At 51.6% G+C, this 18,309-nt stretch overlaps 1 protein-coding gene across 1 annotated transcript; it reads right to left on the reverse strand.

Moving 5' to 3' along the window:
• Window positions 1–9,945: 9,945 nt before the first annotated feature.
• LOC136539921 (heavy metal-associated isoprenylated plant protein 35-like) lies at window positions 9,946–11,735 on the reverse strand. The gene is made up of 3 exons (XM_066531901.1): window positions 11,579–11,735; window positions 11,366–11,441; window positions 9,946–11,256 (listed from the first exon to the last, which is right to left on the reverse strand). The coding sequence occupies exons 1-3, from the start codon at window positions 11,612–11,614 to the stop codon at window positions 10,217–10,219; spliced, it is 1,152 nt and encodes a 383-aa protein (XP_066387998.1). The 5' UTR covers window positions 11,615–11,735; the 3' UTR covers window positions 9,946–10,216.
• Between the last annotated feature and the right edge of the window lie 6,574 nt (window positions 11,736–18,309).

Raw genomic sequence — 18,309 nt, forward strand, 5'->3', positions numbered from 1 at the left:
AAGGTGGTCCAGGGGACCTCGCCCTCCCTCGACCTTGTCATCCCCGTCCGAGGCCTCCGTCGACAACGACGTCGACGGGGATTCCTCCAGCGGAAGACCGTCCTTCCGTTGTTGACGGCGGCGCTTATCCAGCTCCTCGCGCGCGAGGATGTGCTTTGTGCGCTTCGCCGCCTTAGCGTCCTTTCGCCTCTTCTGCGCATCGGCGTGAGCGCGGTTGACCGCCCGCCGCCCCGCGTCCTCGGGAACGGGCGGTGGAGAGGAGCGCACGTCCCTCATCCCTTGAAGGAACGACAAACGCACATAAGGGAACAAGGGGTAAGGGGAGACTGAGGAGGTTCAGAGGCTACAGCGGCGCACGACTTACCAGTGAAAGGAACCCCCGCAACGGCCGCATCGCGATAGGGGTCAAGTTGCCGCCCCTCAGCTTCGCGTCTACCGTCTCCCCCACCCGACGAAGAATCTCCTCCTCGGAAAGGGCGGATGAGGACATCCGGGTGCCCTCAATGGGCTCACCCGGCTTCATCTCGAACAGCCGCTGCCGCCGAGCCATCAGCGGCAGCACCCTCCGGCGGTGGAACGCGGCCACAACCACAGCCACGGTGAGGCCGTGGCCCTGCAGCCTCGTCAGCCCCTCCAGGAGCGGCTCCAGCTTGGGCTGGTCGACCTTCGGGACGCCCCACTTCCACTTCTCCGGGCAACTCCCCACAATCCGCCCGGTGTAGGGGGGAAGCCCTCCGTCGTCGTTACGAAGGTAAAACCAACTCGTGTACCACCGGCGGTTGGAGGACGCGAGTTGGGCCGGGATGTAGAGGTGCAGGTGGTCCTGATGCACTTGGAGAGTGCAGCCTCCGGCCCTCGCCGCCTTCCTCTTACCCGACGTGCCCGTCGGCTTTGTAGTATGCCCCGCCCGGAACAGATGGAGCCACAACTCCCAATGGGGAGCGATCCCTAAATACCCCTCGTAGACGGCAACAAAGATAGCCGCCTGAGCAATGGAGTTGGGATTAAAATTGTGGAGCTCCACGCCGTAGTAGTGCGTGAGCGCCCGCATGAACCGGTCCGCCAGGACGCCGAGGCCGCGCTCGTGGAAGGAGACGAAGCTTACGACGTAGTCGTCGCGAGGCCTCGGCTCTGGCTCACCGTACGGAGCAATCTACTCCGGCCTAGTGGAGTCAGTCACCGGGCGGAGGAGCCCACCGTCGACAAGCGACTGGAGCATCTCCTCGGTGACGTCCGACGGATCCCAAGGGTCCGCCTCGACAACAACGATGTCACCGGCCATGGGTGCGCTGGAGGAATCAGGTGCGGCGGTGAGTCTTTTCTCTCCCTCCCATGCTCTCGCTTTTTTCTCGCTTCCTCCCTAGGCTCGCGCTTCCTCCTCTCCTTCTCGGCACTCGCTGCTCTAGCGACGGCTCGGCGGGGGCGGCGCTAATGCAGGCAAGGTAAGACGAGGAGGGGCAAAACTCCCCAGGTATTTATGCAGGGAGGAGGCGAAACGAGCAGGCGATGAAATCGGGGAAATTTCCCCCCAATCCGGCGCGGTTAACCACGAGCCGATTTCGCCGGCCCACGCGCCCACGTCTCCCGCATTAAATGCGAGGATGGTTACGTCCCATCCACCATGCCACGCTCGGCCACTACGGCAGCAGGTGTCATTTCGACTCCTTCGTATGAACCTATTACGATCCAGGGGTATGAAGGAATCCGGCTCTGAACCTATTACGATCCAGGGGTTCGAAGGCTGGGCCCCAAAGGGTTTCGACAGCCACCCCAGGATAACAGAGTCAGGGACGACCGCGGGCGAGCCCATACGGGGCCGAGGCCCAAGCAAGCAAAACAGTTGGGACGCCCAAAGTTGTGTCCGAGACCGGAGGAAAGTCTCCGAATGGGATCCCACCGTAGGGAGGCACCGAGCCACCGAGGCCTAGCAAACGGCCTCGGCACCCACTAGAGACATCCTCTGGTACTCTTGGAGTGTGTCTCTGGACCGCTAGCCGTCCCCTAGCGAACGGGGTATGGGCCTCCACTCGGACTACCCGATAACAGCTCACCGGAAGTGCCACCGCTCGTGCCCATCGAGGGTAGCGAGGCACATTCCACCCCTCCTTCCAAGCGAAAAGGAAGCGCGAGGGTCGCACAAAAAGTCAGGGGAACCCCTGACGGCCTTCTCGCTTTATGCAGAGGCTAGGGGGCTCTTCCTGCAACCTTGCCGAGACCCAGCGACCCCAGCTCGCACTCAAAGGGGCTCGGCAAAACAAACCCTCCTTCCGAGCAAAAAGGAAGCGTGAGGGTCGTACAAAAAGACAGGGGAGTCCCTGACGGCCCTCTCACCCTGTGCAGAGGCTAGGGGGCTCTTCCTGCAAATACGCCGAGACCCCACAACTCGGGCCCATGCCCAAAAGGGGCCTCGGCAAACAAACCCTCACGCGCGAGGGGCGTATAAAAAGTCAGGGGAACTCCCGACGGCCCTCTCGCTCTACGTAGAGGCTAGGGGCTCTTCCTGCAACCTTGCCGAGACCAGAATGGGCTCGGCAAACAAACCCTCCGTCCGAACGAAAAGGATATGTGAGGGGTGAATGAAAAAGTCAGGAGACCCCCGACCGTCCTCTTGCTCCAGGCGGAGGCTCGGGGGCTCCTCTTGCACCCAAAAACCAAGACAAACGGTTCAAAGCCATGCTGGAGGTTTCATTACAAAACACGATAAAGGGCACCGAGCCCGTTACGGTCCAGGGGTTCGAAGGCTGGGCCTCCAAGAGGTTTCGACAGCCGCCCCAGGGCAACAGAGTCAGGGACGATTTTGGGGCGAGCCTACGAATGGCCCAGGCCCGAACGAACAGTCGCTCGGGGCGTCCTAAGTCATGTCCGAGACCGGCAGGAAAGTATCCGAATGGGATCCCACCGTAGGGAGGCACCGAGCCACCGAGGCCCAGCGAACGGCCTCGGTACCCACTAGAGAAATCCTCCGGTACTTTTGGAGTGCGTCTCTGGACCGCTAGCCGTCCCCTAGCGAACGGGGCTCGGGCCTCCACTCGGACTACCCAATAACAGCTCACCGAAAGTGTCCACGCTCGCGCCCATCGAGGGTAGCCTGGCACATTCCACCCCTCCTTCCGAGCGAAAGGAAGCGTGAGGGACATACCCAAAGTCAGGGGGACCCCTAACGAACCTCTCGCTCCGTGCGGAGGCTAGAGGGCTTCTTTTTTCCTGCAGCCTCGCCGAGACCCCCGCAACCCGAACTTGCGCTTATGGGCTCGGCAAATGCAATAAGAACCAATCGCTCAAACGCGAAAATGGAGAAAGCCCCTGGAGGAGTAACTTCACTCCTCCAGGGGCTCGGGGGCTACAGCCGGCGGGTGCGCTCGCGTGCACCCACCGGAACCTCAAAAAACAAACCAATTCCTACGGAGCAGGCATAAACCCAGCCTCGACAAACCCTCAGGGAGAGTGCACGCACTCACCCCGAGGCTCGGGGGCTACTGTCGGATACCTTAGAATGGGGTACCCCAAGCAAACATCAAACGGGTCGCTGAAATCCCATCTAAAAAATAAAGCTAGAAGGTAAGCCGTGGGCCCCTCACCTGCCACGACCGAGCCCACTGGGCCCTCCTCCACCTCGCCTCGAGCCTCGAGCAGGAGGTCTCGGCATCCTGGAACAAACTCCGCCTCGCGTGAGGCTCCCCAGGGTAGGCCTCGGCAGGGGGCGCCGTCTCCGTCTCGCCCGAGGCTCTCCAGGGAAGGCCTCGGCAGGGGGTACATTCTCCGTATCGCGTGAGGCATCTCGCGCAAGGCCTCGGCAAGGAGCCTGATCTTCGTCTCGCGCGAGGCCCCAGCCTCCGTGTCGCTCGAGGCCGGGTCGCCCGCAGCCCGTCACCCCCCGCCTCGACCGACCCTCTAGACAACGTGTCATGTCCCATTAATGCTTCAACCACTCCCACAATCTCAGCCGAACGATGGCTCAACGCCACAGAATGGCCGACGCGACCCGAGGTCGCATCAGCGCCATGCCGACCGGGACAGGACACGGCAGGGATTACCGGCCACTGTGTCCTAACGCTGTATCCACGATCAGCGCCATACCGGCTGGGATAGGACACGGTAGGGATTACCGGCCACTGTGTCCTAACACTGTACCCACGATCAGCCGCCCACTCGAGGCCTCGGCACTGTACACCAAGGTCTCGGCTATCTTGGGGTTCGTGCCTGCCGAGACCCCTCCACCACGGTGCAGCCTCGACACCGACCAAGTCTCGGCCTCACGCGCAGTTCGTCCACAGTGGCTTGCACGTCCACCGCCGCACCCACTCCGAAGCAGTCCCAGGGCTCCCACGACGCACAGGATCTGATGGGACGGCCATGCCGCCCCAGTGCTCCAAGGACGGACCACTCCGACGGCCACACCACCACAGGAACAGGCCACAGGGCCCGAACACGCCGCCTCTGTTCACACGGCGCCGTATAGTTGGCTCATGTACCGTCCTAGTCCTCCCTTAGGCTATAAAAGGAGAGGACTTGGGCTGTTTTAGGGGAGAGAACACCTTGTAACACCCACACACACACGCACACTCCTGCCGCCTGAGAGCAACGTCTCAAGCGGCCCGCACGACACCCTGCCGAGACCTGGGACCAGCTCCCTCTCTCCTTTAGCTTGTAACCCCCTACTACGAGCACCTCGGTGCAAGGAATACAAGATCGATCTCTCAGACTGGATGTAGGGCCTCGATTGTCTGAACCAGTATAAACCTTGTGTCTCTTTGCATCACCATCCGGAATCGGGAGCACGCAGAACAAATTCACTGGTTGGTTGAGGACCCCCGGTCCGAAACACCGACACATATACTTTGGTAGGGACCAATTGGTTGAGTATTTTGCAAATCACTGTGCCCATTGTCGTCCTTGCTCACTAATCTTTCTTCTTCTTGTTGTTGTTTTGATTGATGGAGATTATCATACTAGCACATTATGAAACGAGGTTGTTTTCATGTTTGGTTAGCTGTATCAGTTCATCCGATATGGATTTGAAGTCATATTTTGAGTGTTCTTTGGATGATCCATAGCTCTAGCTCTTTCTGAAAAAATAATGAAAGGTGAACGTGGTTCAAGGTATCTAGAGAAAGATTTTGTTTTAATGAAAAAGCACTAAATGGAACCTTTTCATCAAACTTAAAATTTTATGCAAAATGTATTATTTTGGATTTCAAAAAGCCATAATGCAAAGTGTTTGCATGTAATAAAGCTTGTGGAGCACAATCGACTGTGAAATTCAACCAAACCATTCATGAAAAAGGCTCCAAAAATCTTCTCTTAAATCACAAGTTTTTTTCCCACAATGATACAAAAAATCCTGGACGACCATTGTGAACACCACATCAGCCTGATAACTACATTCGTCACCGATTGTATGGTGCTCTCAACATCACTGGCGGCTCCAAAAGCAAGGCAACAATGAACCACGCTATGTGTGGAGTGGAGAATTTTATTTTCCACATGGTAAAGGCAGCCAGCAAAAATTTTGTTGCACAAGGCGGTTGCGGCTCGCAATGGGACACTACGGGCTATTTTAGGTCATGGTGGGAGATTGCGATATTTCGAGCTCGGAGAAATTTCAAACCACTTTAGTTAGTACAAAAAAGGTTTTTTTTCAGATAGGTACATGTGTATGTACTTGATACTTTGGTAGGGACCAATTGGTTGAGTATTTTGCAAATTGTTGTGGCCATTGTCGTCCCTGCGCACTAATCTTCCTTCTTCTTCTTGTTGGGTCTTGATTGATGGAGAGTACCAGACTAGCACATTCTGAAACGAGGTTGTTTTCATGTTTGGTCAGGTGTAGCTGTTCATCGGATACGGATTTGAAGTCATATTTTGAGTGTTCTTTGGATGTGCTGGGGGAGGAGATAACTCTAGCTCTTTCTGAGAAAATCATGAAAGGTGAACGTAGTTCAAGATATCTAGAGAAAAATTTTGCTTTAATGAAAAAAGCACTAAATGGAATCTTTTCATCTGACTTGAAATTTAATGAAAAAATGTATTATTTGGGATTTCAAAAAGCCACAATGCAAAGTGTTTGCATGTAATAAATCTTATATGGTTATAAGAACCATGATATTGCTAAAACTACTGATTTTTTTTTGAGTTTTATAAACTCTAACAGAGTACTGTATTTTTTTCTAAAACTGCAATATCCAAACAGATCCTAAACGTTCTACCTTACCGCTACCTAACATATAAAATTAAAATTAATCTATGATAGATGGTCACAATCTGCAAAAAGGGCGTGCACCGTCTAACAGTTACATAGTGAATAGCAGTTGGGGCATGCTAGAATCGCCGACCGAATCCCATTGCCCTCACTTCGCGTTCTCCATCATGCAAACAGCGAAGTGAAGGAATCAAGACGGATGCAGCATGCATGAGAGGCTCAAAGGATGACTCAAAAGTCACCTTTGCTGATCCAGCGTGTGCGATGCGGTGGTTTGCAACATAGCAGCATCGTTCAGAATACAATACTAGCTATAGCTACCATGAAAAGAAGCCATGTATTGCTTCCAAAGATGTTCTTGCGCGCCATTGTATCTAGTAAGATTTGTTGCAGTTGCAGGCTTGCAGCTAGCGCTTAGACCTACCATGATACTTAACCGAAAGCCGACAATAGGCCCTGTTCGGCTTACCCAGAAACCGGCTTGTTTTTTCAGCCGGAACAGTGTTTTTTTCTCCCAACAATTCAGCCAGAACCGTGTTTTTCAGCCAGTTTCAGCCAAGTTTCAGCGAGCCGAACGGGGCAGCTTTACTCTCCCCGTCCCTAAATGTCTGTCGTTTTCGCTTCTCGATAAACAACTTTGACGCATATATATTAAAAATATTAGTATTTATGATACATAATTAGTATCGTTGATAGATATTTGAATCTAGTTTTTTAATAAATTTATTTGGAGATAGAAATGTTACACATATTTTCTATAAATCAAGTCAAAATTATCGACACGTAAATCATGACGATAAACATTTTGGGACAGAGGTAGGAGGTTATTAAAGCCAAAGGGGTGTGCCTGAACCTACTGGTTGCCCATGACTGACGAATGAGCTCGCAGCTACCACCAAGGCTCCACGAGATCTCTGGGGATCTGGCGCGAATTTGGCCTGAGCAGGACACGTTTGGGGCGTCATGGCCGGCCCCGTTCGTCCCAAGGAATCCGACGACGACGCCTCCTTGGCTCCCTGCGATCCGCCGCTGCCACTGGCGACAGCGACCGAGTGCTGGAGGTGGAGCTTAGGATCTCGCGCCAGGCCGGCCGGCCTGCGGTCCACGCTGAAACTGTGTGAATTCGAGGGGTTTTCCTCTCGGAAACAGGATAGGAAATGGCAGGCAAGCCAACATCCATCGTGCGGAGTGCTATTGCACCAACCATATCCTATCCCTTCCCCCGCCCACTTCCCCTCTGCTCCCTCCCCCTCGGAATTAGGTTTCGTCCAGCACCAGTGTGTCACCGCCACCGGCGGGAATGCTGTCGCTGTTGGTGCTGAATCGGTGGTGCGTGGTGCACAACGTACAACACCAGTACCAAACCGGCTCAGACAATTTGCCTAAATGCTGCGTGTGTGTATATGTGCACAATGGCGATCTGGCATTGGCATGTACTCCTATATGAGCAAGGGCCAAACTTTACACATAGATGTGTCCTAATTCCTAAAAGATGGTGAGAGTGGAGTCTGAGCTTTTCGGTGAACTGGTACTCAAAACTGTTGAACGCTGGTACTCTTGGCAATTGGCGTCGTGCTGGCACACGCGATGATCAGCTTGTTTGTTTGGCTGTGGCTTGTCGTAAACGATCGTAAATTTCTAGTCGGAATAGTATTTTTCCCTCACACAAACCAGCCAGCAGTACTTCTTCACAAACCAGCAACCATACGAACCAGCCAACCGAACAGGCTGGATATTCCAGACGTTTTGTCCTGTGCTACGTAGGAACTTGTTTGGTTTCAATTCAAGAAAAGACATTCAGCCAAATTAATGAAATCAGCGAAACCGACGAATCTTTTTGCTGTTTGGTGCATGGCACGCCATGTGCCGGCTGTGCTGCCACCGAAAGGAGACGAACAGCGTAGCAGTTTTCAGGTACAGTTATAACTCACGCTTGATCCAAACGCTAAACACCGGTTTTACCCCAGATAGGTACACTTTTAATTAGAGAACACCTGCTGATGGAACAGACGGCCGCCTGTATCTCATATGCTGGATTGAATAGTAGTCGCAGAGTTGTCAAATAATAAACAACAAGAGAGAATAGTAATAGTTGAATTCCATATAGATAGAGGCCGAGCATGCACAACCTGTTCGGCTGGTATTAAAGCCGGCTAAAACTGATTTATTGTGAGAGAAAAATATTGTAGATTCTGATCGATAAGTTCAAGCGAACAGACCCTAACCCCACGGGGCAGGGGAGCCCAGCCAGAAGGTGCATGCTTCTGAGTCATTGACAGGAACAAACAAACCACCCAAACTTTTAAAACAAATCAGTGAGGACAATTACCATGGGAAGCTGATAGGTGTTTGCACGCATGCATCAAACTCCTATATATAAATCTAGAAGTACTTAGAAAGAAGAACTACGAAGACGTATCATAAATCCACGATAGGTGACCACGCGTGCCCTTTAGAAATTGTCTTGGCTGAATTTTCTTTTTCCCACCAAAAACCAGAGTGACCTCATCTCATCTGTCTCAGCGCATTCCCCAGTGGGAGAGTGCCCTACTTCCGTTGCATCCATTGTCTCCTCACTCCCAAACCCAAGTGCCCAATTAACAAGCAAGCATTAAGTTTTAGGCCACTGATTCTCTACTAATATCCGGTACACTCCGTGGGGCCCAACTCCCCACTGATTTGTCCTCCTCCACTCTCTGTTGTGCTCCCATCATGCTCCTCAACCCACAAATAATTAGATTAGATTAGTAGTAGATTTGAGGGGTGTGATTACTTATTAGCGACCGGACTCTTCCTCTTCATATTATATATAATCATGTGATGAGCCTGCTGGCTGAGGGACGCAGGGATGAACCATTGGCATGTGGACAAAGCCCCACCTGGTGTATTAACAGGCCTTCAAACAAACCGGCCAGCTTGGCCAGTGCTTAACCCTTCGCCGGCTGAGCTATCACGCTGAAATTAATCATCATTATCGTGCTTGAGTCGTCCATCAGCGAAAAAGAAGAGGGGTTAGCATCAGCGATTAAATTATTATGGCACAGTAGAGGTAGCGAAAATGTATGGACTCTTGTTCGTGTCACGTCTCTAGTGACGTTTCGGTCGCTTAGTGTAAAAGGGTTGCGACCTATGAGGCTATGACTGACATAACCACCCTATAGGTGTTTGGATAAGCGAAAAATTCCTCCGGTTTAGCAAGATTTTATTATATATAAGGGTTCTCGATCCGGATGCTCTGATCCGCAGTTGCATGATATGTTACATGTTTGATTCCTAATTGAATAACCGAGAGAGGACTAGGCTTGGAATATAGTACTTCTTCATATATAAGGAGGATGGAGCAATACATTTTTGCCAGAAAGCGAATTCCAAACAAACCACAGCCACCTGACTTGTAAAATCACCCAGCTTACGGCAGGTCCAAAGACCCTCTTTTAAGCTTTTTTAACCAATGGCAGGTCCAAGGCTGATGTTTCAACTGACGAGCAGAATCAGCAAGGCGAAGGATATTCTCTGCAAATGCACATTTGCTTCTCTTCTTTCTCAGGAGTATATACTAAATCAAATGAGCATCCAGCAAATGTTTGGGATCTCTAAAAAGATACAAATACGCCTTTGCCTTTCTCTATCTATAGAAAAAAAACTATTAGTCGTATATGTATAATCTGTTATATACTGTATGTATTTGTGGTGGCTCATATACAAAATTATAGTAGCCGGCATATATAGACGCGGTGAACATTAGCTACAGGTAAAGGCGTACGTATCTCATTACAATTTACATGCTCTAATTACTTGAGTAGAACAGTAAAAAAAGATATTAAAAGGAAACGAAAAGAAAAGAAAAGCTCTGTCATGGAGAGATGTTTGACCTCTATACTAATAATAAGTGGAAGAGAGCAGTAACAGGCTACTCCACCTACAACCACAGAGAGGTCACTATTGCGGTAGCGGCGCCGCCTCCCCAACTACTTGCTGGCCGCCACGGCGGCCCGCGGCGTCCGATCAACTCGCCTCTCACATGACACTGCAGGAGTTGGGGTTCTCGTCGTCGAAGATGCGGTACGAGTCGTGCATCGGCGACGCGTGCATCCCGGGCGGGCTGTAGTGGTCCTGCTGCTGGTAGTAAGGCTCCGCCGGCGCCGCGTGCGGGTACGGCATGTACAGGTACGACGGCGACCACTGCTTCTCCGGCTGCGGCTGCGGTTGCTGCGCGGAGTACGAGTACGCCGGCTGTGGCTGGTGCATGGAGTAGGAGTACGCTTGATGCGGGTGTGCCTGTTGCATGGAGTACGTGTACGACACGCTCGAGCTCGGGTGCGACGCGTGGTAGCTCACCACCGGCTGCGGGGCGTAGTAGGGGTGGCGGTACTCCTGCTCGTACGCGTGCTTTGGCGCCGGCGCCGGCGGCATAGGCAGGGACCTCTCCGTCGTCACGGCGGCAGGATCCGCCTTACCGGCGCCCTTGGGCTTGTCGCTCTTCTTTGCCTCGTCCTTGTCATTGGCAGCGGCGGCGGGGGCGGGGACGGCGGCGGCGGCTTCCTTTGCCGGCTCTGCTGCGGCCTTGGCCTTCTTCTCAGCTCCCTTGCTGTCACCGCCGTCCTTCTTCGCCTCCACTTTCTCCTCCTTCTTTGACTCTGCTTCGGGCTTCTTCTTCTCTGCGGCCCCGCCCTCCTGCTCCGGCTGCTTCTTCTTCTCCGCCTCCTTTGACTCTGCTTCGGGCTTCTTCTCTGCGGCCCCGCCCTCCTGCTCCGGCTTCTTCTTCTTCTCCTCGGAGCTCTCGCCCTGCGGCTCCTTCGCCGGCTTCACCGCCTCCTCCGGCTTCTTGTCCGCCGCGGCCGCAGCAGGAGCAGCAGCATCCTTGCCGCCGTCACCGGCAGGCTTCGAAGCCGGCGGGGCCTCCGGCACGGACTCGGTCTTCTTGGCGGGCGGGTGACACTGCCAGGGCTCTCCCTTCTTGCCGGACTTGTACAGCTTCTGGATGAGCGTGTCGGCGTCCACGGTGCCCGTCACAGTCACCTTGTGCTGCGAGGCGTCCACCGTCACGTTCTGCACGCCTGAAAAGAATCACCAACCAGAACCACCCCGTTAATTTCAGCCAAAACAGCCCAAAATGTACGCAGAAACCGCGAGAAGGCATGTATTTTTAGACGGCTAGGCACGCACCTTCGATGCTCCTGAGCACCTTCCGGACCTTCTTCTTGCAGCCATGGCAGTGGATGGCAACCTTCAGCACCACGGTCTGGAAAGAACAGAGGAATCAAGGGGTTAGCATTCACGTACCTAGCAACCAAATTGGCAGCTCATATGATGATATGGGATCGAAGAGCATGAGCATTCGAGTGCTTTTGGGGAGGTGAGAAAGGCATGGAGGCTCACCTGAACGCCAGGGGCCGCCGCAGCTCCTGACGCCATGGGGAGCGCTCTGGAGACTGGTCGCTCTGCCTGTTGAGCCACGAGAGGAGCAGAGGAACTCGGCTACGTGGCTTTCTGGCCGTTGGGAGGGGAGGAAGGCGGCAACCGAGGTGCTCATCTTATAGTCGAAATGAGGAAGGAATGGGCCAAAAAGTATACATGGGATCTCTGACACCTGGGCCAATCGGTTCAAATTAATTATATTTTTTTTTTCAAATCAAATGGGTTCAACTACAATGCTAGGAGTTTAGGATTTGCAGCTGTTTAGCGGGGCTCCGGTTAGCCGCGCGGGATGCCGGCTGCCGCCATAGTCAGCACTTTGGGTCTGGACTGTAGACTAACTGTGGTCCGTGGAGATGCGGAGTCAGATAGGCACCGTACAAAGATTATAAGATTTTCATTTGCGTTAGAAATGTACGAATAAAACAAATATTCACAAATTTAAATTATTAACCCATACGAGATGTTTGCACGATTACTATCTAAAGACTGCAGTGCAAATAGCGTGGCTAGGTACCGCGTACTATCTTTTATAGCATCAGAGTCTATTTTATTGAAAATAGAAATTCTACCAGATCTTCATACAAAGTTAGGGTCCGTTTGGCACGGCTCTCGCCACCTCCGGCTCTACTACTGTAGCACAGAGCCAGAGATGCTTGAAATCGTGGCTTCTCCGGCTCCTCCTCTTCCCAGTTCATTTTCTGCCTCGATTTTTGAAACGGCTCCTGCTATAGTGTAGCTACAGTACACGAGATGAGGAGGCAGAGCCCCGGGAGCTGCATCAAAGAGGGCCTTAGTATCCTTTATTTACATAAGGCAGTCATATTGGCCTCAAGGATAACCCAATATTTATGGTCACTACGGCGCCACGATGACATTGCAGAGTGGCTATACAACCCCTCGGTTGATATTTATTACGGGAAATAGGAGTACCAGAATATTACCGTGTCTTTTAGTTCTTTTTTTATGTTTTTTCGTGTGTATCCTTTTTTCTTTCTTTTTCCCTGGTTCTGTTTTTTTTTATTTTTTTTGTTCCAGTTGAGTTTTTTTTCGTGCTTTCTTTTTCCTTGTTTTTTTCATGTTGTGCTTTTTTGGTTATCGTTTTTTGTGTTTTCTTTTTTTCCATACCGTTTTCTTTGTTTTTTGAGGAAAAAAACTAAAAGTAGGTAACTGATAATAATAAAGATAAAATAGAATATTCTAACCTAAAATTAGGAGAAAATTATAATATAAAAAGGAAATTGAATCCATGACTTTAGCTTTGATAAAGGATTCCACCACTAAATTATTATAGCATCTCTATTTTTACGCATAAGTCATTCTATTTAAGTGTTAGCTAGGGATTCAACATACCTATCTATAATAATAATCAAACAAATCAAACTGCTAGGCGATAAGTCAGGCATTTTTTCACCTATACATGTTGTCGGTGTAGAAAGTGACCAACACGTAAATATTTGTAGTTTTGTTGTACGTTGTGATCGGATGTGGCCTAGCACTCAATAACACAGGTTTATACTGGTTCAGGCAACGTGCCCTACGTCCAGTTTGAGTCGGTCGGTGACTTTATTCCTGAGCCCAGGTGCTCGAAGTTTGCTGTGGGTTACAAACGGAAGGGAATAAGATGGGGGGTGCAAGAGGTCCGGTCGGACTCTGGTCTGAACGGTCGAGAGTGACGGGAGCTCCGCTATGTGCTAAGTGTTCGAACGTCTGTTGTTCGTTGGAATCCTTGGTCGTTCGGATCGTTGGAGCGTGTTTCAGTTGTCGTCTGATTGATCTTCCCGTTGGGAGAGAGCGCATCCCCTTTTATAGATGAAGGGGACGACCTTTACAAGTGAGAGAGAGTGTGAGTGAGAGTTCGTATGCTACTAAGTCTTGTTGCCCACGCCGTCGGGTACAAGATGATGGTAGGCGCCCATAACATTGTTTGTGTCAGACGCATGTGGAAGGTTTTACCGTATTCACTATGTATGGCAAATGACGACGCCTACAACACTGTCGATGCCCAGAGGCATGTGGGGGGGGTTTACCGTATTTGTCTGGTATGGGAATTGATGGCGCCCACAACACTGTAGGGCAAATCGTCGGCGCCCGCAACACTGCTTGGGTTCTAACATGCTTGGAAGGTTGCAGGGCACCCTTCTGACATGTACTGTCGGTACTATCCTGTAGGTGTACTGGGTATGGTCCTTGGTTTTGCGGTTTGATTTGAGCGTCCTACTTTACTTGCTCTGCCCATTTCCTAGCCCTCACCGAGCGAGCGTCCCCATTCGGTTGGTCCCAGTCAGCTCCGACTGCGCCAGTTAGAGAAGAGCTATAAGTAGAGGTTCGATGTATCCCCGGTCAGAGACGTGGGTTGGAGTCGGAAGCGTTGTTTGGCCAAGCTTTCCGGTTGGAGAGGCGGGCCAGAGTCGGAAGCGAGGCCTTCCGGTCGGAGAGCTGGCCAGAGTCGGAAGCGGGCGTCATTCCTCCTTGGTCAGGCCTTTCGGTCGGAGATTGGATCGCCCTTCTAGTCTGTCGTTAGGTTTTTGGGCCGGCCCAGGAGTTTGCGCGTCGTTCGCAACGTTGTCGGCTAGGCCGAGCTTTTGCTGGGAAGTAGGTCCATGAGGGACCCCGGGTTTATGAACCCGACTGGAGCCCCCAAGCCCCCGGGTGATTTCGGGTATAATCGTTTGGAGGGTTTTTGTCTGGATAGCAGGTGCGCGCGAGCGCACCCGTGGGTGTAGCCCCCGAGCCCCCGGACGATTTGGGTAGAATCGTCTGGGGGGTTTTTCCGTGATGCCAGCGGGGAATTTTTTGTTTCGACAGCGGGTGCGCGCGAGAGCACCCGCGGGTGTAGCCCCCGAGCCTCCGGGCGATTCAGGCAAAATCGCCTGGGTGTTTGTCAGCGGGCATGAGTGTGTGCACCTTGGTGGGCGTAGCTTCCTCTTTCCAGTTTTTGACCCATCGTTTTGAAGAGCGTGGTCCTAGGCATTTTGGTCGTGTCCCGAGGGACTGGGTGAGACAGAGTCGTCAACCAGGGCATCGGCCAGCCAAGGGATCGAGTGAGACAGACTCACGGACCTAGGCTTCAGGCGGGCGAGTTGGAGTCGTGGACTCAGGCTTCGGACGTGCCGAGGGATCGAGCGGGTCAGAGTCGTGGATCTAGGCGTTGGGCGCAACGAGGGATTGGGCGAGTCAAAGTCACGGATCTAGGTGTTGGACGTGTAGAGGCGTTTTGGTCGTGTCGAGGGATCGAGCGGGTCAGAGACGCGGATCTAGGCGCTGGGCGCAACAAGGGATCGGGCGAGTCGGAGTTGCGGATCCAGGCGTTGGACGTGCTGAGGCATTTTGGACATGTCGAGGGATTAAGCGGGTCAGAGTCGCGGATCCAGGCGCTGGGCGCAACAAGGGATTAGGCGAGTCGGAGTCATGGATCCAGGCGTCGGATGTGCCGAGGCATTTTGGATGTGTCGAGGGATCAAGCGGGTCAGAGTCGTGGATCCAGGTGCTAGGCGCAACGAGGGATCGAGCGGATTGGAGTCATGGATCCAGGCGCTAGGCGCAATGAGGGATCAGGCGAGTTAGAGTCGTGGATCCAGGCGTCGGACGTGTCGAGGCATTTTGGTCATGTCGAGGGATCGAGCGGGTCGAAGTCACGGATCCAGGCGCTGGGCACAACGAGGGATCGGGCGAGTCGGAGTCACGGATCCAGGTGTCGGACGTGCCGAGGCATTTTGGACATGTCGAGGGATTGAGTGGGTCAGAGTCCCGAATCCAGGCGCTGGGCGCAACGAGGGATCCGGCGAGTCGGAGTCGTGGATCCAGGCGTCGGACATGCCGAGGGATCGGGCGAGTCAGAGTCGTGGATCTAGGCATCGAACGTGCCGAGGTGTTTTGGAGGTGTTTTATGGTAGAACCGCCTAATCTAATGCCTCCCAAGAGTGCTTGTCTTCCATTAGACACTAAGCACTCAAGGGAGAACACTAAATTATGTAGTTTCATCGGGCACACCCCAGGGGAGAACCCGAAAATCCACATTTTTCCATCAGGATCACAAATGAGAGAATAAAGCTTACATCATTCTTAACCATTTCTTACATCACTTTTAATACAACATCAGAGTATAATATTTATTGTTATAACAGCGGAATGTAATCATATTATTAGGGTTATAAATAATTTAATTAAACAGCGGAATATAAACATGCGAACAGAGTTATAAATAAAAACTATGATCGTAGCGTGAAGGAAATCCTCTCTGAGCCCACCAGGAGGAATCCAGACACAAAGGTCAGCTCTAGCCTCCATCTGTCACCTACAACAGAGAGAAATAAAACCCCGAGTACTCAATTGTACTCAACAAGACTTACCCGACAGGAGAAAACAAAAGACTCTAAAGATATACAAGGCTATCTGGCTTGTGGGTTTATTGCATCTGAAGGAAGCATTACTAAAATTGTGTCCCTATATTTGATTTATTAGCAGTCGCATTAGTTCATTAAGTAACCATTCTATGTAAGCACGTTTTCTACTTTCAAGCAAGAGTTGAGCAATCAGTTCCATTTCATCACCTTCTATCTTTTAGTTCTTACTATGGTGCTAGACCGCAGGCAAGCCATATCGAAACACCGGCGATTCGCGAATCAATACCCCCAGCTGGGTACCCCAAAAACACACACCCCGCTTGTACCCCAGGCATAAGCAAGACCAACCCACTACCCTCCTATCATGGGGTTTAGGTCCCCATCCAAACTAGGACTCCAAGCCCCTACACCTGAGTCCCGGACTCAGTGTGGTGCAAGGACCTCCTAATCCAAAAACCACCCTGACAGTCGGTCTGGAAAGAGCCGAAACCCATGACAAGAGAGTAACAAGTCTTACAAGCACCCATACCCAAGTATGTGCTCAGGATAATAAGTCTGTGACTTGCCTATAGTCTTATGCAACGGCCAGTCCTTAACCGACACGGACAGGGAAAATGGTATAAATAAGCTATGCCCCATTGGCCGCAGGATACAACCTCTTACACCCACCAATACCCAAACCATATCCCTGCCTGGTCACCATTTTTCTCTTTCATCATTTATATTTTCCAAGTGATAATAATACCATAATATATTTTCTATCTCTCATGAGTGATAGGCAATCACTCGACTTCAATCGAAGTCCTGTAGCATACCAATCTATATGATCCTATCATACTAGTAAGACTCATGGGTTAAAGATATATATATATATATATATATATATATATATATATATATATATATATATATATATATATATATATATATATATATATGCAAGTGGGTTTCATTCAACTCCTTAAACTTAATGCACAAATATAATTTAAAGTGCAGAAAAGTAGGGGTTATGCACCGGGGCTTGCCTGGGTAAAATATAATCAGAAGTTAGCTTTCCATCATGACGACACGATCTCCAAAAGCACCTATCGGTGCAGAATGTGACCAACTAGTGAATATTTGTAGTTTTGCTATACATTGTGATCGGAGGTGGCCTAGCACACAATGACACAGGATTTATACTGGTTCAGGCAACGTGCCCTACGTCCAGTCGAGGTCGGCCGGTGACTTTATTCCTGAGCCCAGGTGCTTGAAGTTTGTAGTGGGGTTACAAACGGGAAGGAGAAAGATGGGGTGTACAAGAGGCCCGGTTGGCTCTGGTCGGAAGGGCCGAGAGCGACAGGGACTCCACTATGGGCTAAGTGTTCAAGCGTGTGCTTGAGGTCTAAACCTAGCGGTTCTGTGGTTGTGAGCTATTGGACTAATGAATCTAAAGGAACTAAGCTTGGATCATTCGGTCTCCTTTGTTGGAGGAAGCACACCCCCTTTTATAGATGAAGGGGATGGCTTTACAAGTGAGAGGGTGAGGGTACGTATGCTGCCAAGCCTTGTTGCCCATGCCTACCGAGCCTTGTCGCCCACACTAGTGGGTACAAGATAGTGTTAGGCGCCTACAATACTGTTGCTGTCACTGTAGAATGTCGGATGCACACGGGAGGTCATGCTACCTTTTTCAGGGATGGTGGACGTCGGTACCTGCAAATATTGTTTGATGCCTAGAGGCATGTGAGGAGTCTCGCTATGTTCACTTGGTACGGTAAATCCTGGTGTGCCCATACCGCTATCGATGTCCAGAGACACGCGGGGGGCCTTACCATATGGGAGTTTTAGCGGCCCCTACAATAATACTATTTGTTAGGTGGCTGCAGAGTACTATTCTGTGCAGGGTATGGTCCTGGTATAGTGGTTTTGACTTATGAGCCTTGCCTTGCCTTTCTTCGCACGTCTTCTGGTTCCTTTCGAGCGGGCGTTCCCGATCAGATGGCTCCAGTCGGCTCTGAGTGCGTCGGTCGGAGAAGAGCAGTGAGCAGGGTTTCTACAAGCTCTGGTTGGAGGGACATGGGGTCAGAGTCAGAAGTAGCGCTTTGGGACAGGCCTTTCGATCGGAGAGGGCGTCCGAAGGTGGCTGCAGGCCGAAGCGAGTGCTTCGATCGGAGTGGTGGGCCCAAGGGGTCGACGAGCCGGTGACTGGGCCATCCTTCTAGCCTGTTGTGTATAGACTCTTGGGCCGAGCCTTAGCACGAAAGCCGGTATCCGAGGGACCTCGGGTTTATGAACCCGATAGAAGCCCCCGAGCCCCCGGGCGATTTGGGTCGAATCATTCGGGGGATTTTTGTCTTGTCGACGGGT

The sequence above is a fragment of the Miscanthus floridulus genome, chromosome 2 (genome assembly GCF_019320115.1).
Source record: "Miscanthus floridulus cultivar M001 chromosome 2, ASM1932011v1, whole genome shotgun sequence".
Classification (NCBI taxonomy): domain Eukaryota; kingdom Viridiplantae; phylum Streptophyta; class Magnoliopsida; order Poales; family Poaceae; genus Miscanthus; species Miscanthus floridulus.

Bases quoted from the DNA above. Each gene is read 5' to 3' on its own strand.
- LOC136539921 (XM_066531901.1), bottom strand. From the start codon at position 11,614: ATGGCGTCAGGAGCTGCGGCGGCCCCTGGCGTTCAG. The intron at 11,442-11,578 runs GTGAGCCTCCAT...TGTTCTTTCCAG, and splicing joins CGGCGGCCCCTGGCGTTCAG to ACCGTGGTGCTGAAGGTTGC. The intron at 11,257-11,365 runs GTGCGTGCCTAG...GATTCTTTTCAG, and splicing joins GGTGCTCAGGAGCATCGAAG to GCGTGCAGAACGTGACGGTG.